The sequence below is a fragment of the Aspergillus costaricaensis genome, assembly GCF_003184835.1.
Source record: "Aspergillus costaricaensis CBS 115574 unplaced genomic scaffold BO79scaffold_6, whole genome shotgun sequence".
NCBI lineage: Eukaryota > Fungi > Ascomycota > Eurotiomycetes > Eurotiales > Aspergillaceae > Aspergillus > Aspergillus costaricensis.
Window position 1 is genome coordinate 1,044,100 of NW_020291806.1, and position 23,617 is coordinate 1,067,716.

At 51.0% G+C, this 23,617-nt stretch overlaps 9 protein-coding genes and 1 non-coding gene across 10 annotated transcripts; 4 read left to right on the plus strand and 6 right to left on the minus strand.

Annotated features, from left to right (window-relative positions):
* Positions 1-1,957: 1,957 nt before the first annotated feature.
* BO79DRAFT_235958 (transcription factor TFIIIC subunit TFC6) lies at positions 1,958-4,271 on the minus strand (the record flags this gene model as incomplete). The annotated part of the gene is made up of 2 exons (XM_025684535.1): positions 1,958-2,805; positions 2,855-4,271. The coding sequence occupies 2 exons, from the start codon at positions 4,269-4,271 to the stop codon at positions 1,958-1,960; spliced, it is 2,265 nt and encodes a 754-aa protein (XP_025542925.1).
* A 607-nt stretch (positions 4,272-4,878) lies between these two features.
* Positions 4,879-6,080, plus strand: BO79DRAFT_243665 (uncharacterized protein; the record flags this gene model as incomplete). Its single annotated transcript, XM_025685309.1, has 3 exons — positions 4,879-4,987; positions 5,049-5,993; positions 6,051-6,080. Exons 1-3 carry the CDS (start codon positions 4,958-4,960, stop codon positions 6,078-6,080), a joined length of 1,005 nt encoding a protein of 334 aa, XP_025542926.1. The 5' UTR covers positions 4,879-4,957.
* Positions 6,081-6,084: 4 nt separating this feature from the next.
* Positions 6,085-7,122, minus strand: BO79DRAFT_235960 (dolichyl-phosphate beta-D-mannosyltransferase). Its single transcript, XM_025684536.1, has 2 exons — positions 6,911-7,122; positions 6,085-6,832 (listed from the first exon to the last, which is right to left on the minus strand). The coding sequence occupies exons 1-2, from the start codon at positions 7,009-7,011 to the stop codon at positions 6,199-6,201; spliced, it is 735 nt and encodes a 244-aa protein (XP_025542927.1). The 5' UTR covers positions 7,012-7,122; the 3' UTR covers positions 6,085-6,198.
* A 218-nt stretch (positions 7,123-7,340) lies between these two features.
* BO79DRAFT_278854 (uncharacterized protein) lies at positions 7,341-7,865 on the minus strand (the record flags this gene model as incomplete). The annotated part of the gene is made up of 2 exons (XM_025687933.1): positions 7,341-7,596; positions 7,661-7,865. The coding sequence occupies 2 exons, from the start codon at positions 7,863-7,865 to the stop codon at positions 7,376-7,378; spliced, it is 426 nt and encodes a 141-aa protein (XP_025542928.1). The 3' UTR covers positions 7,341-7,375.
* Positions 7,866-8,576: 711 nt separating this feature from the next.
* Positions 8,577-11,087, minus strand: BO79DRAFT_71711 (uncharacterized protein). Its single transcript, XM_025689654.1, has one exon. It carries the CDS (start codon positions 10,915-10,917, stop codon positions 8,764-8,766), a length of 2,154 nt encoding a protein of 717 aa, XP_025542929.1. The 5' UTR covers positions 10,918-11,087; the 3' UTR covers positions 8,577-8,763.
* A 2,262-nt stretch (positions 11,088-13,349) lies between these two features.
* On the minus strand, positions 13,350-14,609 carry BO79DRAFT_278856 (uncharacterized protein; the record flags this gene model as incomplete). The annotated part of the gene is made up of 1 exon (XM_025687934.1): positions 13,350-14,609. The coding sequence occupies one exon, from the start codon at positions 14,607-14,609 to the stop codon at positions 13,350-13,352; it is 1,260 nt and encodes a 419-aa protein (XP_025542930.1).
* Positions 14,610-17,157: 2,548 nt separating this feature from the next.
* BO79DRAFT_t54 lies at positions 17,158-17,284 on the plus strand. The gene has a single exon. It is a non-coding gene; the product is annotated as a tRNA-OTHER (tRNA).
* Positions 17,285-17,717: 433 nt separating this feature from the next.
* BO79DRAFT_207727 (coatamer subunit protein) lies at positions 17,718-20,253 on the plus strand. The gene has a single exon (XM_025682236.1). The coding sequence runs from the start codon at positions 17,756-17,758 to the stop codon at positions 20,183-20,185; it is 2,430 nt and encodes an 809-aa protein (XP_025542931.1). The 5' UTR covers positions 17,718-17,755; the 3' UTR covers positions 20,186-20,253.
* A 230-nt stretch (positions 20,254-20,483) lies between these two features.
* BO79DRAFT_168350 (nuclear transport factor 2 family protein) lies at positions 20,484-21,802 on the plus strand. Its single transcript, XM_025679419.1, has 6 exons — positions 20,484-20,583; positions 20,756-20,773; positions 20,944-21,008; positions 21,082-21,153; positions 21,229-21,327; positions 21,458-21,802. Exons 1-6 carry the CDS (start codon positions 20,577-20,579, stop codon positions 21,563-21,565), a joined length of 369 nt encoding a protein of 122 aa, XP_025542932.1. The 5' UTR covers positions 20,484-20,576; the 3' UTR covers positions 21,566-21,802.
* A 119-nt stretch (positions 21,803-21,921) lies between these two features.
* BO79DRAFT_190100 (PQ-loop repeat-containing protein) lies at positions 21,922-23,388 on the minus strand. The gene is made up of 3 exons (XM_025680709.1): positions 23,017-23,388; positions 22,699-22,956; positions 21,922-22,628 (listed from the first exon to the last, which is right to left on the minus strand). The coding sequence occupies exons 1-3, from the start codon at positions 23,082-23,084 to the stop codon at positions 22,058-22,060; spliced, it is 897 nt and encodes a 298-aa protein (XP_025542933.1). The 5' UTR covers positions 23,085-23,388; the 3' UTR covers positions 21,922-22,057.
* Between the last annotated feature and the right edge of the window lie 229 nt (positions 23,389-23,617).

Consider the following 23,617-nt stretch of genomic DNA (forward strand, 5'->3'; position numbering starts at 1 on the left):
TTAGGCATGGCACCGCAACAGGGATAATAGCTAATAAAGCAGGATCAGCATTTTGCCATGGGCATATCATATCACATCACATCACAGCGCATCACAGCCCAGCTCAGGCAGGGTCCTCGGGATCTCCTTCCCCGTATTCCCTCAGATCTAGATGCCAACTCAGGTTTCGAAGTTGCCTGCATCTCCTACGGCACCTCCGGATGCATAGGGAAGAAGCATGCACTCTACGACGGACACAGTGATATCTGGTGTGTTACGCGTCGAACCGTTGTCTGTTTACCTGTATAGGTAAGTGCTGCTACTGCTATGGTAGTATTTTGCAGTGTGATTCGAGATTTTGTTCATGGATTCTATCCATATCTACAGCTATCCATCCAAAATAACTCACTCGCGCCATGGATTCCAGCCATTCAGGCGTTACTAAGTATATCCTATCTTAGTGGCTCACTGCTCAACCCAATAAAATCCCTTTATCTAGCACGCACCTTCTCGAGGTTCGGTGATCGACCATGCAAGCGCCCACGGTCCCCCGTGCCGATCCCAAGGAACAGCTCAACGCATCTGGCTGCGGTGTGACCGAGTTAGCGGTTAAAAAAGCCACAGCCATGGGGACATGAAGTTGGTTCGTGGCCAGCGGTTATCTCATGCACGGTGGGCCGCGTAATAATATCTCCGGCCGCGGCGTTGCAAGTAGATATACTCCGATATGCCTTGAGGGATTTACTCCGTCGTAGGTAGTATAGATATATGTTTGTAGATCGTATGATTGCTTCTTCTAAATACTACTTCAGAAAAAAAAAAGCAGCGATTAAAGTAGATTCTGGAAATAAGTAACATATCAGTAGAATGGAAAACTGGTCAAATATCCCAGAAACTAATTAACACAGAGAAAGCAAAGCACATATACCCTAACTAACCCAAGAGGTAAACAATAATAATACTACACCATCACGAACTAATCCAAACTAGATAGTACTAACTTTCTCTCACTTACACCTACAGGGATAACCCCAACACAACTAGGAAAGTCTACACTAAGAAAGCATATCCACCTAGACCTAATTAACAACCCATATTTCAAGCTTACGCTACATCTATACTTCCCAAATATCCCTTCATCTGACTCGCACCGTAGAGTACATAGAGAAGAACTGTGAAAGATCGCGCCATCCATCCCTGTACATGAACACCCCCTCCTCCAGGAACTATTGAACTATAGTAATATCAAACATGACCGAGATGACGCAAATCACTTAGAAGATTCCGGAAAGTAAGTAATCTCCAGGAGAGAATCTGAATAGTGATACGTACGCACTCTTATTCAACGAGAAGATAAGATTTAGAGAGTCATGCCATGCCATGACATGACATGACCTTAGATGAGACGAGACGTCATCATCTGCAATTGCTCACTACTAAGGTTGGCTGTAGCTGTTATTTCCGTCGACTTAGGTACTTAATACAGAAAAATGTGGAGAGCGTATAGTAGCTAGCTAGTAACAATTTACTTGCAGTATATGGGCCACTGTGATATATGTCACGGTGTCTTTGTTAGATAGACCGATCAGTAGTCCCGATGGTTCTGTTCAATGAGTTCGTTGTTTTCGTATGGTAGGGGTACATCATCTTATGCTACTTAACCGTTACTAGTATTCGCATTCTCCACGGCATAACATACATATACCTTAGGTATATGTGCCTGGTCTTGCATTTGAACGTCATATTATTCATGCCTCAAGAGAGTAGTATCAGTATTTACTGAGGCGCGCATGCTCCCCTACGAGCCTCAGGCAGGCTTCAAGATGCTGCTGATCGACGGACCCTGCATGCATGTATGATACTCAGACATGAGAGTCTACGTAATACATTTAGCGGTCGAACAGGTATTCTTTTGGTCCTTCGATTATGACCAATATGTTCTTCGTCTCTACTATCAGACAATACTGATTTCTAAATCTCACGACAATGCCAAATCCTCAACCCGAACCAGGCCACATCCCATCCCCGCCGCAGCCCACCCGGCGCACACGCGATTCGGGTTCCACGAGAGCGCAGTGACGTGTGTTTCTTCATCAAAGATCGTAATCACCGCCGTCCCGTTAATCAGTCTCGGGTCACCGACCAGATTACGCAGCAAGCTGGTGTGTTCGGCGCGGTAGCCGTCGTGAAACCGACTAGTGCCTGTTCCTGTGCCTGAGCCACGCGCCCACTCATGCTGGAACCAGGTCTGTTGCCATTGTTTCTCCTTGGCGTGCATCATCCGTCGGAGGGGATTCGTGGCTTGCACGGTGCCGCCGGTGCAGCCGACGAGGAGGCTTGGGTGCCAGAAGCTGCAGGGTCCGAGGGCGGAGACCATGCTTGGGAGGCGAGCCACGGCGGTGGAGGTGAAGAAGCGGCGGATGGCGAGGAGGCGCAGGAAGTCGTTCTCGTCGCCCGAGACGAAGGAGTGCAGGAGTGGGGAGTAGGTGAGGTGAGCGGTGCCTACGCGCATGCGGTTTGCGCTGACGCTGTCTTTTTGGGGGTCGATGATGGAGGTGAGTCGGCTTTCGCCGTCCATGGAGGTGGTGCTGATGAGATAGGGATGGGTTGGGTAGGCGGAGGCGAGGTTGAGGATCCACGTCGAGTGGAGTTGCTGGTAGAAGTAGGGGATGGGATTGGAGGGGGAGGATGGCGATGAGACGATGCTCCAGATGGCGACGAATCCGTTGGCACAGCCTACGGCGATGTCGCTGGGAGAGAGCCATGTTACAGAGGTGCATACGGTCGAATGTGGTTTTGCCTCGAAGACGGGGGATTGCAGTTTGTCTGAACAGTTAGTTTGCGCCTTGGGCTTTGCTTTGGTAGGTGGACGTACAGTATTCGGTCTGGTCCGGGTCACGACTCAGTTTGACGTCGATGACCCTCACCCGGCCGTCTCCCCATATGCCTGCCAGTAGGCCGACGTTCTTCTGCGCGTCTTTGTCGTCTTCATTCCGCGGGTCTCGAGGCATTGGGCACCAGGCCATTCTCCTCAGATCTCCCCAGTCGGTACACAGCGCGAGGCGTAATCGCGGCTTGGAGGTCATATCGGTTGTCTTGGTTAGTGACGCGGCTTCTTCAGCCTTGAACTCCCAAAGCTGCAGGGCAGACGGATAAGGCGCTGAGGGTCTGAATGCTGGAGCCGCCTGGTCTTTGTACGGATCTGGATACTGCTCTTTTTGGCCTGGTAAGATTGGTGCCACGACGGACAGATACTGCGTGAGGCCAGTTTGATTTGGCACCCAGGCCAAACACTGGACTTTGTTCCCTAAATTAAGAAGCCAACCCTCTCGCTTCTTTTTCTTTCGCTCAGACTGTTTTGTCTTTGCTTGCTTCCCCTGTTTCTGAGCTGTAGAAGCATCATCATCCCATGCCTCGCCGAAATCAAGCACATCATGCTGGGCGAGGGAAAAGACCTTCTGGTCATTAACCGGGCCAGCGAGCACGGTATGTGGTCCCCTTGAACGAGGAAAGTAGACCGAGCGAGCGTCATTCTCATTTAGCTTCTGAATGCGCTGCCTCTTCCTAAACGGTGCACCCACATCCCTACTATAGTACCAGTCCCATGCACGGGAGCTTTCCCGTTTCATATCCTCAGCCTCCAAGCCAAATGAATTCCCGTATCCATAATCCGGCAAATCATGCGACTCGTTCAAAGTCTCGCGCGTCGGAAACGTAGAATCGACCCCCTTATACCAGCGATCCCGCGCGCTTATAATAGAAAGTATATCCCTTTCATCCGTGCCGAATGTAACGCGCAGATGAACCGCCTTTCCAACATGCTCAAGGGGGTTCCATGATCCGCGCGAATGCGTCTCCTCCCCGGGAACAGCAAGACTCCCATCCGGACGGCGTTTCTTAACACTGCTGCTGGGCTTTGGCGTAGCGGCAGCAGCGGGCTTCTTCCGCTGACGACGACTGGCCCCGTCAACTTCGGAGGCCGACGCATCGTCGTCTTCCTCTGCATCTTCATCTTCATTCTCAAGGACCATTTCCACGTCATTATCGTTGTATTCGTCATCATCATCGTCGTCGTCGTCATCTCCATTGGCGTCATTCATGGCAAAGTCTTCGTCCGAGGAGCCCTCATCCGCGACAGCTTGTTTCGCCTTTCCCTTGCCCTTTTTGCGCTGCGGAGTTTCGGAGGTGGAGGGACCCTCTCCTTCGTCGCTAAGACCGGCCGCTTCGAAAGGGTCATGAACGTATTTTGTCCTGTTACCAGAGGCGCGATTGGATCTGCGGGGACGAGGCATTGTGAATTGGGCAAAGTGCGGAGTACTAAGTGCGATTTCCTAGAGGGTCAGAATAGATGTTCGTCGCATTGCGTATGAGCTGCGGTAAGCGGGTAGGTTTATTGGCTGCTGGCGGGCAATCGCTGCGCTAGCTATCAGGCATGCTGTAGACGGATTGTGCCTTTGCGATTGAGAGACTGAAGCATGGATTAGCGGGGAAATTCAAGAAAAAGAAAGATAACTGAAATGAAGAATGATGGATGGAGCTATGCTATTTTCCTCTTCCGGGCAAGTGGGCTTGGCGGTACCTGTAAATACGCATTACGCCCCACTAGTGTGATACCGGCATCATTCAGTCAGACTATGAGATGAATCTTGTAGGAGTATAAGTTGGCATTGGATTAATTGATAGCGTGCTGTATATAAGTGAGCATAGCTCTTACTGCTAGTATTTACTCATCTATCCTGTTTCTCATGTGGCTACTATCCAACGACCTCCGTATCAGCCTGTCCACGCTAAAAGACCCCGCTCATGCAAGCAGTGGGCCGGCAGTAGTTGCGCATCTCTTGAACCACAATCCATCGCAGCTAGCAGCAATGCTCTAACAACTTTCTGCCTACCATCTATCTGACAAGAAACTACCCCCAAAACCCTACTACACACAGACATCCTCACTCTAACACATACACAACCACAACCAACTAACATGTCTCACCCCGGCATTCTCCACCACTACGTACATCCCCTCCATCCCTCCAAATCTATACGCAACCAAACCAAATAACTAACCATCACAGGCCCCCCGCCTCGTCGCCTTCGAATTCACCCCTCCCAACAGCACCCCCAGCACCAACGCCCTCCTCTTCATCGGCGGTCTAACCGACGGCCTCCTCACAGTCCCCTACGTCCCAACCCTCGCCTCCGCCCTCTCCACCACAACTACTACCACCCCCAACAACAAGAACACATGGAGCGTCTTCAACGTCCTCCTCACAACCTCCTACCAAGGCTGGGGCGTGAACAGTCTCGACCGCGACATCGAAGACCTTGCCCAATGCATAACCTACATCCGGAAACTCAAAGGCCCTGAATTCAAGATCGTCATAATGGGCCATTCGACAGGCTCCCAAGACGTGCTTCACTACCTCTCAGCCCCGAACCCAATCCCACACAACCCCGCCGTCAACGGACTTCAATACCTCACCAGACCCCCCGTCGATGGCGCAATCATGCAAGCGCCCGTTTCGGACCGCGAGGGAATGCACATCACTATCACTACGGCCGAGGCGCGAGGTGCCTACGAGCAGCTGGTTGGATTGGCGAAGGCTGCTGTGGTTGAGGATCCGAGGGCGATTTTGCCGCTGAATCTGACGAGTTTGGTGGGATTGGATGCGGAGACGCCGGTCAATGCGTGGCGGTTTTTGAGTCTGGCGAGTCCCGGGAGTCCTGAGAATCCGAGCCAGGATGATTTGTTTAGTGCGGATTTGGGGGATGAGAAGCTCCGTGGGACGTTTGGGGTTGTGGGAGAGAGGGGGCTGTTGGGGGGAAGGCTTATGGCGTTGTATTCGGGGGCGGATGAGTATAGGAAGCCGGGGTTGGATGTGGAGGGGTTGATGAAGAGGTGGCAGAAGGTGACGGACGAGGGGGCTGGAGAGGTGAAATGGGATGGGGAGGGGAGTGCGGTGATTGAGGGGGCGAGTCATAATGTGCAGGATGTTGGACAAGTGGAATTGGTGGAGAGAGTGAGGGGGTATTTGGCCAGACTTTAACCCATACAACACATCCTATAAGTCATATAGATATCTAGACAGCAGACAAACACACATTGAACCCAGTAGATACTATACATCGCACTCAAGCTAGAGAGAATAAAATATAAAAAATAAAAGAGGGTATAAAAGAAAACCACCCACACCACCCAACTACATACATAGTATAATAGTTCATTCAAACCTTCAACCAAAGCGTCACCACCCCCTTCAAATACTCCACAATCTCACTTCCCCCCAACTTACTCTCGCCATACAACCGATCCACAAACGTAATCGGACACTCCGCAACCCTGAACCCCATGGCCTTCGCGCGGACCATCATCTCCATCTGAAAACTATACCCCTTACTCTGCGTACTATGAATAACCTTCTCCAGCACACTCTTCTTATACAACCGAAAACTGCCCGTCAAATCACTCACCCCAGGCATCAACATCACATCCGCAATAAGATTCGCCGTGCGGGAAGTAAACTTGCGGAACAGATCCCATCCGTACACACCACCCTTGATGCCATCACGGCTCGCGTACCGTGTGCCCGTCACAATGTCGGCGTCCCCCAGCTTCTGGATGCGGATCATCTCCGGGATAAATTTCGGGTGGTGACTGAAGTCGGCATCCATGATGATGACGTAGTTGCCGGTCGTGAATTGGAGGCCGTGGATGTAGGCCGTTCCTAGACCGAGTTTGCCTGCTCGGGGGTGTAGGAGGATGTGGTTCGCGCCGTAGTGCTTTTGGAGTTGTTTGGCGATGTCCAGGGTGCCGTCGGGGCTGCCGTCGTCGACGATGATGATTTCCCAGTCTAGGTTGCTATTATTGTGCTTCGTTAGTATGTCTTGTACTTGGGGTGGGAAGGAAGTATGAGGGGGGGGATTGGGATGGGATTACTTCTCGCGAAAGGTCCGCTCCAGGAGCCAGACGATGATAGGGAGGTTCCTGCGCTCGTTGTAGGTCGGCAGGATGACCGAGTATTTGTTTTCGGCGCCCATTGTGTTTTGACAGTTAAATGAAAGGGAATGGATTCAGTTGGATAGAGTAGCGAGTGTGTGTGGGTGAGTGGTGACAGACAGATTGGAACTGTTGTCGTCAGGAGAAAAGAGGTGAGTTAGGTTAGGTATTATTATTGCCGCGGGAGATCCGCGTTCGTCGTAACGTGGCCAGTCTAGACTAGACTTACTCCTACTGTACTATCCGGAGCAGAACAGGGCACGGACTTCCTCTCTTTCTCTCTTTCCCTCACAACATAGATTTCATATCGTAGTCCTATTTATTCCATCCACAATCTATTCCACATCACAGATAATAAATACAAAACATACACAAACACAAACGCACTAACAATTAAAGACTGACTCAACCAACCCGTTCCGACGGCCGATCCGCCCTCTTCTCAATCTCCTCATTATGCCGTCTCACATCCTCGGGCGCATCCGCTGAGGTCTTCCCATCCTTATCGACATACGGCGACTGATCCCCATCAGCTAAAGTCGGATGGGCCTTGTTCGATGGCTCCTTGCTACTGCTGCTACTGCCGCTGCTGCTCTTCGCAGAGCCCGTGTCCGGTGCAGGCGGTCCTAAATAAATTGAATTGAATGATCAGCTTCTATGCGACCGGTGTATAACATCACTGCTGCATACCTGGGTGTTCAATGTCTCGCGTGGGTTGGTTCCGCGGGTTATTGGGCTGCTGGGCTTCGGTTTCGCCATCGCCCCCGTATGAGCTGTGAGCGTAGAGGCGTTGTCCCAGGGGGTAGTGAGCGCTGCGAAGAGGTGCCAGTTGGCGGGCGGTGATGGAGGAGGGTGTGGCTCGTAGAGAAAGGCGGCTACGGAGGAAGACGCTCATGATGTAGGTGATGGTAGCAAACTTGGTAATTGATGGTATATCTGTGGTGGAAAATATAACAATCTAGCAGACAGATAGATAGATCTTAGGGTAAATAGTTGATAGTAGTTTGAAAAAAGATGGTATGAGGTAACATCATTCAGTGGCTGTTCGCCTATATAGTAGGCAGAGGTCGATGTCGCGATCGCCATGACGTTGCCGACCGGTCATTCACCTCGCAACTCATGGATCGACCAAACATCGCCCCATTTCTTAGGATTTACCTGTTCCACTGAATAGACGCACTCGTTACGCTCGCCCGCGAGACCAAAAAGCATTTCTTGAACCCAGAATTTATTATCTTGGCTGATTCAGCCCATGAGAGCAAATGAATTCGGACAATATTGCCAGAACATGTCGAAATGCCACAATACCAAACGCCATCCCATTGATGGCCGCCGATAACAAGGTAATAGAAAACAAAAACCAGCAAGGAAAGGTCCAGAAGTTGCGGGCCTCGATAGAATTAAACGAATGACTTGTCATGCCCGTAGTGTATAGTGCCTGGCACCGTTTCCCACCCAAAAAACGCCGCCGAACTGTTGTCGGACAAAAATGTGAAAATGTGCCAATGCAAATAGGCAAGCCAAAATCAACCAGAAAATAGCTCAAGGACAATGCCACCCAGCTTCAGGGGTGTTCAATACACGGAATGCACGCCGTAGTCTGTCAATAGTACCGGATCTCATACCCAGGAAATAAACCAGCAGTCTTCGCAAGACAATCATTCATATGCACGTGAGTCGAGAAGAAAATCGTTCCTTGGTCTAACGCCGACGCCGTGGTTTTATGAGGCCACGTTGGAAAACAAAAGCCGCTCTCGTTTCATCTTCGTTCTTCGGTTTCATGCCCTGTCGCATCAGTCCGTCAGGGATATGCAATAGCAATAGCTCTCATATTCGGCCTTGGCCGTATATGTTTGCGATGTCCCCGTGGCGGCCTCCACGGTCGTCGTCGGCGTGGGTTGAACCACCTTGATTTGTACTGTCTCTTGCGAAATTGGGCCGACTTGGCCGTCATCCAGGACCTGCATCTGCTGGCAGTATGGATTGGCGGCTGAAGGGTTGTCTCGCTTCTCCTCCATCTTGATCCGACGAGGGTAGTCGGCGATGCTGCTGCTGCTGTCTCTCTTGGAGTAGGAGTTCGAGCTCCCTTGAGTGGCCTGCGCTATCTGGGTGCTTGTTGTCGTCACAACTGCGGTGCTGCTGTACTGATACTCCTTGGTCGTCTCATTGATGTACAAAAAGAACTCCATGACCGTGCTATTCCACCAACAGAACCACGGCTTGTCGCCAGCCTGAGCCGTTTCCTTGCGACTCAGCATACTCGACACGACTTCATCTTCAGTCACATAGTCTCGTTTGGAGGACGAGCTCGATGGGAAGCTGTCCTGCGGCACAATGACCAATTTATCATAGAACGTCATGAAGGTCAAAGCTGGGCCAAAGCTGAGATCATTGGAGTCCATCATCATACTCAAATTCTGAGTGGGGTTAGAGAAGACGGGCTGCTGGGCACCGTATGTGAGTGAAGAAGAATAAGCGCTGTCGTATGAGTCCTCGAATGTAATATTGCGTTGCTCGTCCGTGCCTCCAACATTGATAGGGATCTTGCCCGAATTGAGGCAACCCCACGACACCCGGTAGTCCGAATCAGCCACGCAGAACTTCGACTGGTTCTTAGGAGATGCGGGAATAGCGTATTGGCCAGTAGGAAGCGTCAGCAGATTGGTGGGCGTGGCTGTCACTGGAGTCGCGTCCATCCTGGGCGTCTCCGTCACCGTCACGATATGTGGGCGACTTGGCTGGCCCCCGTGGTCTTGCTCGGCTGCCTTTCTTGCCCCTAATACGCCGCCAATAATACCGCCAATGCACCCTCCAATAAGCATAACCACTCCCACCAAAACCAGCGTCCAGACCGGTAATCCACAACATGCCTTTTTCTTGCCTTTACTCTTCAATTTCTCCTCAAATGCCATGACCCCAGTGACCGGCGGCTCTTCGAGGCCTCTGTTTCCATTACCGTTGCCGTTACCGTTACCGTTACCGTTACCGCCTCCACTGGTTGTATTTTCCATCACTAATGTATTTGAGGAAACCTCCGACATGGGTGGTCCAGCACGCTCATTATGGAGGATTTCGTCTTGTATGATGCCAGCATCATTGACGGTCGCAAAGGTGCCCTCCACTTTGGGAACAGCATTTTCGGGATAACGAGAGTAAGGAGGTAGTTGTTCAGTATGACCATCCGGTCCAATTAAGTCGCCAAGGTCGTCATCGGCCCGGTTAGGTGGTCGCTGATAGACTTGCGCGTTGTGTCCGGGAAAGCCAAGAGGTACCATGGAGTTGTCAATTCCGTCATCCTCTGCCACCACGTTCTGTGGGTACATTGCATACGGATGCTGAGGGGCAGTCGTGTCCTCTAACGGTCGGTCCACCGGTCGTAATGTCGATGTGGTGGCCACACTGGGAGAGCGACTAACGCCGACCTGCGGGTACATCGCATACGGATGGCTGGGACCGGTTGCCCCCGTGTAGGGGCTCAAAGCCCGAACGGGCATGGAGAAACGCGAGGAGGCACTTTGGCTGCGACTGGTGATGGAAGGAGCGGTGGACGCGACGGAGTTGCGATTCGCTAGATCCACCCCCTTCGGAGGAAGACTCGATCGGTGGGGGGTTTCATCGAACGAAACCCGAGCCTCATCGCCGAAAGGATCCTCAGCTAATTCGGCATCGGTCGGAGGGATGGTGTTGTAGGCCTTGGGCTGCTGCTGTTGGGGTACCGAACCACGAAGGGTGTTGGAGGAGACACTGGAGGAGATGGAGGGGCTTCGAGGGGTGAGAGTGGCTTGTTCGGCATCAATAGGTTCTAAGGAGTATTCGTCGGAGAAGACATTGGGATTGGAGGAGCGACCAGACATTGAACGATGATGCATTGAATCGACTTGTTGAGACGGGGGTCGCGAGGACTGCGAGAAGGAACGGTTGTGGTCGGATGATAGACGCCCAGACATGGCGTTGAACAGCCCTGTCGGGCTACCTATTTGTTTCAATCAATCTCTCAGAGGAGTCGGCCAGTCACCTGGGTCGACTGAAGCCGTTTACCGAGTAGAGGAGATTGAGAGTTAAGAAGGAGAGAGCGAGAGAGAGTGAGCGGGAAAGAGTGACGAGTCGGAAGGAGAGGAAGGGGATAAAAGAGTGATAAAAAATCACGACAGCCAAAGGAAGAAAGGTATCTAAAAAGATAGGACGAGAATAGAGAGGATGAAGCGTTGGTGGGATGAAGTGGGAGAGGGTAGGATGTCGTGATGGTGGTGGTAGTGGTGGTGGTGGTGATTAGGTAGTGGAGGGAGGAATGAGAAAGAGGAGAAGGGAAGGGGAAGAAGAGCCGAGTTTCAAGCCAGTCAAGGCCAGTTCAAGTCAGTCGGACGAGTTGGGGACGGAGTGGCTGCTGCCTCAGGAAGCCAGGGCCGCCCGAGCTGTGGCCGAAGGGGGTTTAGCGCGGACTGGAAGTGGGCAAACGAGCGAAAAAAGTGGGCGGGCCTCTTTTCTTTTCGGGACCCAAGAAAGAGAGTGACGCTGGATTGCAACAATAACAAGAATCAAGCTAATGAAAACGAAAGGATGGACTTGGGACATTTGGAAAAGAATTAAATTTCCAGCAAGTCCTTCCATTTAACTATCAAACCATTCATTCTTATTGCGTAGTCTCTAGATAGATACTCCGTCTCCTCCCGTCATAGTCGATTTGTGTTCTATTTGTGGCATGTAGCTACTGCTGCGCCTCGCCACTACGGGTTACTTACTATCTATCTATCTAGTCGCGCTGTCGTAGTGACAGATACGGGGTAGTCTACCTCCCTCTTTCTGTTCTGCCGTGCTGGCCTAGAACATTCAACTACCCACTTGCTTCTATGTAAGTAAGAAAGGATCTGTAAGTAAATAAAATAATAAAATTAAAATCAATCAAAAAACGAAATTTTTCGAATAACAGACGTGAAACACTGGCCATGGTTCTTGTCATCTTTTCAGGCCCTATCCGGCGCTGAAAGTATGAGGCAAAGTACCCCAGCAAGCAACCGGCGTGGAGGCGTGACCACTCAAGTAACGCACCCACACTCCCACTTTCCCACTCTCCTCTCTCTCTCTCTTCTCCCTCCTTGCGAAGCAACTTTGGGCCTGAAACACTACACTACATCTTCCTCCCCCCCCCCCCCCCCCCCCCCCCCCCCCCCCCCCCATCGTCGTCAGAGGCGCCTGCAGCAGAGACACCGGTCGCTTCTTCCCTTAGTCCCAAGCGGTGTGCTCCGGATTCATCCCGTTCCTTGGCAGCATGACTTCGCTAATTCCAAGTATCTCGTCTACAGACCTTTCCATAGGTGTTCTGATCCGATCGGTGGATATTTTGTTTTTTCTGCGTTGTGGGCGCTTCTTCTTTTTCTTCTACTTCGATTCCCTTCTTTCCATTCATTCATCTTCCCTGGTCCCTTGATCCGCCCTATCCTCCACAATCAAATATGCCAAAATGAGCTAAACTAACCGTACACATGGAAACCCACACCTTCTTTGCCTCGATCGGGTATGATCCGCCTCGAGTTCGGACAACCTCCAGGAGGCGGACTATATCGCTGGAGGCAAAAGCGAGGAACGAAAAAAACTAAAACGGCCAGGACCAACCAAACTAGCGGCCACTACTGGAGACAGAGGGGTCTAGTCATATCCGCCCGACTCTGAAGAAGGGTTCGTGAGGTGCTGCCGGTGGAACCCGCGAGGACCTAGTTGAAGTAGTGCATGGCTCGGAAAACTCTATCTGGCCGAATTCGGAAAGGCGCGCGCAATCCCTGGCTTGGGTAAGGATGCACGCATCTTCAAGATCTACGCGGTTTGGTTATCATGCGGTCGGGCCATTATATCATAGGAATGGACGGACGCTCTTTTCGCCGTTTCCGGCCTGTCACACAGGCTTCAGGTCAAGTGACAGGCGCACACAATGGTTGAACACAATTCTTGAATTATATTATGCTAAGGGCAATAGTCTAAGCAAGTGATGGTAGCCTGGCTCGCTACCATGCACGATCTCCTGCCGGTCATATAGACCATGGGATGATCCGGATGGTGGGCGACCCATGGCATCTGGTACCTGTCTGTCAGGAACCATCTAATCAAGGGCCAATGAATGAGAGGGGTAGAAAAAAAAGAAAGAACAGAACAAAAATTGACAAAAAGAAAAGCAAACACCGAAAGGGTGGGCAGCTTACATCACATAGATCGGAACCTCAAACATGCAATAGACCCGACGAAAATATGGGAATGTTCACAGAAATGTACACACAACAAACAAAAGGAATCTATGTACTAGACAGCATCTCCACGCTCGTAAATATACAGATATCGTACTTTTGTACACAAACGAGTGGATACTTGCCAGGACGTCGCCCTTGACAAGTTAAATTTTGGCTTCAGTGGCGCTCTGCTTGAATTGCTCTAGCTTTATTCGAATATCTGGCCCCGAGCACTCAAATTTATCCCAGGTACGCCGGTTCCATTCAGAAACCCAGGGATAGTCCACAACAACTTTCTGCAAGTTAGGACATGAGTCGAGGATGTGCTGGACTACATTGACCCAGCTTCCGTGCGCCAGGCCAATGGATTGAAGGTCCAGTATCCTCAAAGTACTATTGAAGCGTGTCAGCCACATGATCAAATCTTCCGGCTCAACTGTGAGATAAGAGAGCCTCAGCTTCTCGAGTCGGTTAGTTCGTATGTTTGCGGAGCTGGCTAGCTTGAATATTGTTGAACGACGTGCAGGGGTGTCAGCTAGACTGTGGAGGGAAAGGCTTCGAAGTTCTGGGGCGTGCTGGAGGATGTGGGAGAGAGCAGTACCTCTCGAAAAATCCAATGAGGGCGACTCGGTAATCTTGAGCGACTTCAGGCGCCTCCACACCCTTGCAAGATTTGGGTGCATCATTGACTTCTCGTTCGCCCGCGACTTAACAACCCTGCTGTCCAGTATGAGTTTCTCGACTGGGACGGTGTTCTCAGCAAGGACTGCATAAAGAGCGTCCTCGATGTACATGATCTTGTTCTCCAAAGTCGACCCTGCCCTGGTGAGTGTGAAATGAAACTCTTTGCAGTTAACTAACCGATTCAAGTCCTGCCTCAATGCTTTCATCTCTGGAAGCTCATGAAGGGCCTTGCGGTCGTAAGATAGGCGCCCCCAACTTACCTTCCGTGCAGCACTGTACCCGATATAGGGCACGGTTACATGCAACGACCTGGGAAGGTGATTGATTGTGGGGTCAATCGCCAGAGTGTGGATGTTTTCGATCTCTATGGGCGTGAGCCCGGTGTGTTTCCTGGCATGTAAGGAAGCAAGAATGGACGGGTATGCCAGTTTGCTCACCCTTTGGGAGACGAGATAGAGGCTATAGAGCCCATCCCGGTCAAGGTAGCTGGCGATCATGTCGAATAGCTCTGCAGGCAGAGTATCGAGATTATGAGATGCCTTTCGGGGTTCTTCGAGCACTGCCTGCTCCGCTGTTTCCTGCTCGGGAGATGACGGCTCGGTCGATGGCTGCTCTGGTAGTGACTGGGATAGAAGTGACCTCACACTGAAGTCTGTGGAAGACCAAGATCGGGCCGAAGTCGCGCTATCTTGTACACACAACGCCCACTTCCCCCAACTTGAAGAAACGCAGTTGCCCATAGCGAATGATTGGTGCCGAGTTATAGCACGGATAGGGTTCTATGCCGGAGCTGTGATGCCAGCTCGTTATAAACTATGGTTTCAACATATTCTGCCATGGACAGCATGAGATGCCTATATACTAATCCAATCAGACGGCAAGCCATGGTGACACAAGGATCCCATGGCTTCTCAGACTGGCTTGTTACAGCTATGGGTTTTGGATGGTGACGAACAAGGCAATGGGTAGGCCATGAAAAAAGCCGCCATATTGTGCCTATGTCTCATACAATGGCGGGCTTTTCCTCGGTCGAGGTTTTACTAATCAATGAACTGCCTTTGTTTGTTGGAATGGCTTCAGACCGTCGACAATTTGAAGCCGTCCATTGTTCAAGCTGTGTTTTGTTCTGATCAAGAAAAGATGATTAAGCGGCATCCTTCTTTCATTCAGGTGTTGGTGGCCGGCCCGATTGGCTGAACCGTTTAAATAACACAACAGTAGAGGAAGTTTCCCGTCGATGGATCCACGCACCGATCTCAAAGAAACAGTGGTTCTGAAGGTGGTGTTCTGGCTAGTAACAATCAACCAGTCAGACTGCAATCTGCTGAGAACCAACGATGACCAGGCCACAACAATTAAGAAAAAGACCCGGAGCCACCATAACCCCTCACAGTTCACAACTGGCTCAGACTAGTTGTTCCAAATGGCCCACCATCGTGAACCTCTTACATTGAGTATGCCATGTGGTTGGGTTTATCCGCTGTCAGGTACCCTGGACGCTCTGTGGAGAGACTACACCCTCACAGCAATTACAACCGACGGAGTCCGCAGGTTCTGTCTGAAGCCCGGCCAGACCTTCCAGCCAGTCCACATTCCAGGCCAGATCGTGAATTATCCCCCACCGGTCAGGACGCAACGCTTTGGGTTGGAAAACAGGCCTGGGTTGGCACAAGGCTGCTACTACTTGTCTGACATCAGTCCCTGGGTCGTGTAACCAGGAATCGCCCGGGGCCTAGTGGAACTGTCGATACTCGTAATCTGCCCAGTGGTGCTTCTGGGATGATCCGATAACACACGCGGGTTTTTATCGGAGCCTGCAGGTTCTCGAACTGAGGCACTCAGATTCGCTGTGCTGTTACACGTCTATTGGTGGATTGGCAGCATTGACTCTCTGGGAATGGAGTCGTCGGAGTTCTCCCATCAACGCTCTTTGCATCCTAGAATATTTTGGGCCGATTTTTTGTGGTCGGTTCCAGTTCTTTCCCGACCTTGCTGTAGAGATGTCTTGCAATTGGGTGAACTGATCACTTACTTTAAGTGTACTAGTTGGCGCGCATGTTCTTAGTTCACACGTCAGACATCCTCTACTCCTTCAGTGACGCACTGATATCGCCATTGTCCGATCTCACGCACGGATCTTTCCTTTGGCCTTGCGGTAAGATCGTCATCTTAGCTTTGCACGCCCTCGCACTGGTTTGGCGCTCTGAGTACGAGGATATTCACAATACTTAGCAATAGTGGGTGTGTATATGTGCTGATAAGGTGTGTCGGCCAGTCTGGTATCCTCGTATGGATACTTCCTTCATATCTCGGCAAGGGCACGATATGATTTCTTTGCTGATCAGGCAAGAAAGTGCAGTCACCGTGCGCTTGGGGAGGTAGTTCTCGGACATTGGGGTTCATTCTATCGACATATCCAACCACCACTGAATTGACTAGAAAGGCAAGTCTAGCGGTGACTTTGTGGGACATTCTATGTTACGCTCTCATATCCAGTGGCACAATCTCAGTGCCACTATGTCATGCCTTCGGTGCACGAGTCGGGCATGAGCCGCTCGGCACAAAGCAGCATGGTCTGTATCAATGGCAGTTGGCTTGGTATCCAAGCCTCTCATATATACTCCATGATCAAAGCTACTGGATCTGAGGTCTACAACTTGAAAGCCTTGGCATGCCACCAGCCATAAAGAATTCACGGTACTACCCATTAAGAGCGCTTCCGTAGCTGGCGTGTTTGGTATTGAGGTACCGTGTCACTACTACCAGTACTGTTTACTGGAAATCACTGGTACTTAGCTGAGGGCTGGTGGCATGACTTGTGCATGATTCTACGGAAATATATATCCAGACATCCAATGACCCCTCCGACGGAGGAGTTGACTGCGATACAACCACAAAAAAAAAAAAAAAAAAAAAAAAAAAAAAGCCAATGACAGCACGTGGATTTACATTATTAGCATACAAATCGCACATAGTACAAAAGCCTGAGCTCAACTTCTGCCATACTGCCACCAGACCTAGACAGTGAAAGAGCAAGAGAGCGTGAACGAGACCGAGGTGAAGAACGTGGGGCAACCAAAGCTAGCATGACTTTATTAGTCACCAAATATAAGTGCGCTAGTTATGGCAGTTCCATATTCTAATGAACTAACAGTAATCATTTGTTATCAGTTATTCACGGCTTTCACCAAAACTACCTCCAAGAAGAATCGACGAGCGAGCATACTCCATAGGGATCCTGAGTTCGCTCGATATGGGTTAACCTACGAAAAACCATTTTCAACAAATGGGCCTATGGCGCAATTGGTAGCGCGTAGTAAGTTTCACTGAATCAAACAATGGTTCCAACATCCACTAACCACTTCAACAGCGACTCCAGATCGTAAGGTTGTCCGATCGAGCCGGGCTGGGCTCATTCCTATCTTTTTTTGCTTTTTCTTCTTTTTGTACCCTCTAGTAACCTGACAAGGTATCGTAGTTGCATTGTTCACTGAGATAATGCTGAATGGTGCCACAATGGTTAGTTCGTTGCTATTGCAGAATTGCAGAATTGCATCATTCATTATCCATGAAGTCCGTAGAATCACACAGGCGTCATTTTGCTGAGCTTGGCTGTCCGTCCCTGTCTAAAAGAAACAATTTGTAGGATGAACATAGCAAGTACTACGAGCAAGTCCCTCGCAATTAGACATGCAGATAGCATCCCAATGTAGAAAGATGCAGTCGCAGTAGCTATGCTGATGCAGGCATGCCTCAGGCCGCAACCGGTCTATCTCCGCTCCGCGCCCAAGGCCGACCGACCGACCAGCTTCTCCAATTCCCCCCTCTCTGTCAAACATAACTACTCCCCCAACAAGAGGCTTCTCGCCGCTGAAGCTTGGCCGCCATGTCGGACGAGTCGAAATCAAAAGGCTTCCCGGACATCTCGGCCAAACTGTCCGCAATCCCCAAGAAGTCGCTATTTGAACGCCAGAAAGCCGAAGCGGAAGCCAAACGAGCCCGTGAGCAAGCCGAGACCGCCGCCGTATACGAGGACTTCGTTAAGTCATTCGAAGATGACTCGCCAGCTCACGACAGACACGCCTCCGATGGACGATTGAGCCGATTTCCCCCCAAGAATCCAGGCTTTGGAGGCCCCGGAAAACGCCATTTCACGAGCTCGGGGCCGCGCTTGAGCGGTCCTGGTACTCTTGGACCACCACCTCCGAGAAAGCGCCCACATGAAGGGTTCCAGCCATTACACCGCAATCGGGATACAGCGTCGGGGGTATTGGGGTTTGATAATACTGCACCGGCTGCCGCGTCGGCTTTCCGTGCTTCGGACGATGAGGATGAAGCAGCTGCTGATGCGAAAGAGGCTGAACGGGCTGCTGCGAAACCTACGTTATATCTTGCGTCTCTACCGCCGGGAACTTCGCCTTCGGTGCTTAAGTCTTTGATACCCTCTGTGTTGACTGTTGACAATGTCAAGATCCTGCGACCCCCGGGTCAGCCTATAAACGACCGGAAATCAGTAGCCGCCATTGTGACTCTGGCGAATGAGTCTGCGGCCTCGGATATCGATAGCACTGTTAGCGCTCTACAGAACAGATACCTAGGATGGGGATACTATTTGACAATCTCGAGACACCTTTCTTCTGCCGCTATTGGCTCGACGATGCCGGTCACTGTCGGCCTGTCTTCCGCAAGCTCTCTTCCCTTTGGCGCCAAGTCGATAACGCCCGATATTCCTGGTCGACTCAATCGTGCTCCACCCCCGGGTATGCATCGTGGAGGATTCGCGCCACCATCGTCGTACGGATTGGCTTATGGGAGGCCTGGTCCTTCCACCCAGGTTGAGGTGAAGGCACCGTCAGACTTGAAACAACTGAAGTTGATACACAAGACACTGGAGAACTTATTGAGCTATGGACCGGAGTTTGAGGCGCTGCTCATGAGCAGACCCGAGGTTCAGAGAGACGAGAAATGGGCATGGATTTGGAATGCTAGAAGTGCTGGTGGGGTGTACTATAGGTGGAAACTATGGGAGATTCTCACCAATACCCGCCCTCCAGCAAATCGACGGGGTCGGCCCCAACCACCATGCACTATATTCGAGGGTGGTGCGAATTGGGCCCCGCCGGAGGCACATATCAAGTTCGAGTATACAACACGCATGGACGAGTTTGTAACGGACGATGACTACGACTCCTCTGACGAAGAGATGTCGGATTATGAGGACGAAAGGCGGAACCTTGGCGGTGCACCGCCAGCAGAGGGTCCTGGCGCCGCAAATGAGGGACTGGGCTATATGAATCCTTTACAGAAGGCCAAGCTAACCCATCTGCTTGCTCGACTTCCGACTACGCATGCCAAATTACGAAAGGGAGATGTTGCTCGAGTTACTGCTTTCGCCATTGAGCACGCGGGCGCAGGGGCCGACGAAGTCGTGGAAATGATTGTATCGAACATCGTGAACCCGTTTGCCTACACTGGGGCGAATCCCGATCGTGAGGCAGAAACAGGAATTGCCCGTCGTGAACAAGCAGACCTAGCCAAGGATAATCCCGCCGAAGAAGGGCGACCACCGACGAAGGAGAATCTGGATACATCAGCTGCGAAGTTAGTCGGTCTCTATTTAGTTTCCGACATCCTCTCATCTTCCGCCACGAGCGGGGTGCGACATGCTTGGCGGTATCGACAGCTGTTTGAGTCTGCCCTGAAGACACACCAGGTTTTCGAGCACTTGGGAAGACTTGAGAAGGACTTCAGATGGGGTCGGCTGAGGGCCGAAAAGTGGAAGCGCAGCGTTGGCACTCTTCTTCATCTGTGGGAAGGCTGGTGTGTGTTTCCACAGTCAAGCCAAGAACACTTCTTCCAGATCTTTGAGAAGCCGCCACTCACAGAAGAGGAGCTACGAGAAGAGAGGGAGAAGGCCGAGGCCGAACGCGCTGCGAGTACATTCTCCAAGAACAAGAGCCGCTGGAAGACAGTCGATGAAGATGCTACCTCCGGGAAGTTTGATCCTGGGCGAGCGTCTGAAACACATCCTCACCGGATGGATGTCGATAAGCCGACGGCTGCACCAGCAGCGATTGAGAGTTTTGATGGGGAATCTATGAGTGATATTGATGGAGAACCTATGGAGGACAGCGACCTGGAAGGGCCGGATGGAGAGCCAATGGAAGAAGACTCTGCTGCAGAGGAAGATCCCAGGGAGTCGGAAGAGCAACCACAAAAAGCAGCCGAGCCACCAGCCCAACCGGAGTACCAACCGCCAGCCCGAAAGCCGCGGCCCAAAGCCGAAGATATGTTTGCCGATTCAGACGATGAGTGATATAGGGCTGCTCGGGTATGAATGGTGAAGACGGAATGATATGTCTATATTACTAGGTTATAATGTCGGGTTACAATACCTTTTCTCGTATTATGCACATCACAATGGAGGCTGTATACCGCGTAGTAGGTGTTCGGTTGCAGATGTAGAAACTATAAGTCGACAAGATGTATGAAAGTGAGGCTGTAAGAAGTGAGCGGAGTGCCATGCTTGCTGCCTTAAGGGCGCTAAGGCACCGACCCTGGCGGCGCCCCACAATTCCCCTCGCGACGGAAATACTTTTGATGTTGATGTCAACCTCGACTCTTTCCTTCCTGTCTATCCCACTGCCACTGCCTCATCTCCTTGCATCTTCTACTTTTTAGATCTCACAAATACCAAATCCATCAAAATGGCCGGTAAGTCCACTCTTGCGCCGCCGCTCTCCTCGATGCGACGCTCCGTCCATCTCATCTGATGTTTTGCTGCCCCTCTCTGAGGCTCTTGGGCTCCCCCTCCACGGCGAAACACACAACCACCATCGCAGACAATCCTGACAGTGTAAGCTAACGCAATGCCTTCAACATTTAGACTTCCAGAACATCGCACGTACGTGTTATTACCTTCCACTCGGCCCCAATATCCCATCAATCAGGGGATGACTGCATGCATCGTCGCATCAGACAGTCCCCTCCTATTCCCATATGCGTCGCAGATACCCGAGTCTACCCAAATAGACTGCCCCCATAACATGGCCTAACATATGTCGCTACGAACAGAGCAATTTGTGCAATTCTACTACCAGACATTTGACTCGGACCGTCAGCAGCTGGCCGGTCTCTACGTACGCTAAATACCCCGCAATCCCTATAAAGTATGCTCTTATTCGGCTAACGATTTCATTTCCTGATTGATAGCGCGATAACTCCATGCTCACCTTCGAGACCTCTTCTCAGATGAGCGTCGCCCCCATCATGGAGAAGCTGACCGTTAGTTTTCTCACTAGCCTTTGCTTGAGGACCCATTACCAGCTTGACTGACACATGCGATGCGATGAATTACAGAGCCTTCCCTTCCAGAAGGTCCAGCACCAGATCTCCACTCTCGATGCTCAGCCCTCTGTTAACGGCAGCATCATCGTCATGGTTACCGGTGCCCTTATCGTATGTACCCTGCCTTCGTTAGCGGAAGAATGCCTTCCCTCTTTTCTCGCACCCGCACCCCCTAATTCAACCGAGGTTGGCTTGCTGTTCATTTGACTGACTTAATTCCGCCTTTTTTCTTCTCTTATAGGTCGACGATGAGCCCCGCCCCATGAACTACACCCAGACTTTCACTCTCAACCCCGAGGGTGGCAGCTACTACGTCTTCAACGACATCTTCCGTCTTATCATGGGTTAAATTTGAATCATGAGGAATTAGCGGGGTTTTTGGTGTGACGTGTGTGATGGGTGACTTAGGGGGCTCCCATTCAGTAGACAGCTTTCCATGAGATGAAGTTAATGATTTAGTTCCAAGAGGATCGACACGTTGCTTTTTGGTTGCTGTGTTTCAATTTATTCCCCTGTCTTTTCATTGTGAGAGTTTATATCATTCTCTTCCTTGTTTACTAATATATATATATACTATACTATCCGCCCCTTTCTCACTATCATGTTTGAGCCTACAACCAAGCACAGTCAATCATACACAGCTGCACCAGCAGCGATTGATACATTGCAGCCAAGAAGTATAGTCTATCCAAGCAAGGTATGTAGGTAGGATATACATGGCATCTGAACAGAACAGGACGATCTCAGAAGAAGAAGTACAGTTTTGCGCTTTTGCATCTTCGAACTAACCGACCAACCAACCACGTACTAGACTCTCCAAAAGCCAAACAAATGATGACAATCACTGATCCCTCAACAAAGGCGTCTCCTCGGACGGCAAGTCCTGATCATCCTCATGCGCCACCTCCTCTTCTCCATCCTCTCCCCTCGCAACCACAGTATCCTTATCGTGTCCTTCATGACCATGTCCCCGATTCGGTCCTAGGAACTCAAAGAACACACCCAAGCACAGCAGCGTCCCCTGCAGACAAGCCGTCACAATCAACACGCCCCATGTACTCCACCCCTTCGGACCTAATCGCGCTGCTAGACTGCCCGCCCAGACGAGACTGCCGGGCGTTTGGATGCACATCATCGGGATACTAAGCGATCCGACGCAGCGGAGTCGCAGGGTGGTGTAGATCTGGGGGAAGTATTGGATTGAGGCGAGGAGGGCGGAGAGGATGCCGCAGAAGTTGGACCATGCTTGGAGGGAAGAAGGGCGGGTGTAGCCGACGGCGAGGGTGGTGATGAGCATGACGGCGGCGTGGATGATGCAGATTACGGCGACAGTTAAGGCGGTGCGGTAGGTTGGGCTGGATTTGGGGAGGTGGGCGGTATTTCGGGGGAAGAAGAGAACGAAGAGGAATAGACTGAATTTTTGATATCAGTATTAGAATCTTTTGGGTGAGAATGATGAGAGGGGGATAGGGCTGGACTTACATGATGAAGAAGCAAAGGCATTGGGTTCCGACTTGGAGGATCCCGAGGATTCCTGCGAAACAGCCCATTCCGTTGACTTCCTTGCAACAGGCCATGTCGTGAAGGCTTTGTTGTTGCGAGATTACGTTGGCTAGTGCCGAGGAACCAGATGTGGTTCCTAGGAGGACGAAGTACGGTGAGATACCGAAGGAGGTCTTCATTGTTAGGATGCGGACATGTTGGGGGGTGTAGGAGAGGAGGATTCCGAAGACGATGAGGCTGGATGCAGTTAGCTTGAGCTAGAGTTGACTTGGGTAATGGTTGGAAGACAATACATACATGGAGAGGATGAAGTTTTTGATATCAGGCGAGGCCAGATGCTCGCATCGCGGATTGGAGAGGTCCATGTTGAGAAGCAGCTATGACTGCACACACAGAACCACGTATATACCCGATATATGGCTGTCACCAGCCAGAGACAACTGTTCCAGACAGATGGTATGAATCAAATCAATTAATTCAGCAAGCGGGACGTCGAGCACAGCTGGACCATTAGATATACCCCGAGCATAGGGGGCGGTTTGGAGGGAAAGGCGGAGGCGGCCCGAGACAGCGGCGGATTATTGGATCCTAAAACAACATTCTCATACCAGCACACACCCGCGTTGATTGGACCTGTGTGGCAGAGGAAGTGGATGAGGATGACTTGTCAGGTAGATATTAGTTGAGTAGGGTAGATAGTGCCAAAGTAGGAGGAGTGAGGAATGAGTTACCAGATTAGTTCCCTTGACTAGCCATCACTAAGCACTTGTTCTCCTTATCGCCCGTCTCCGCATTGCCCAAATAGGCAAGGCTGGGCCGATCGCCCTAAAGAGTTAGCGGCAGATCATGTGCCTTGCATTAAAGAAACATCAATAGTATACTTGATGTATATTGTTTG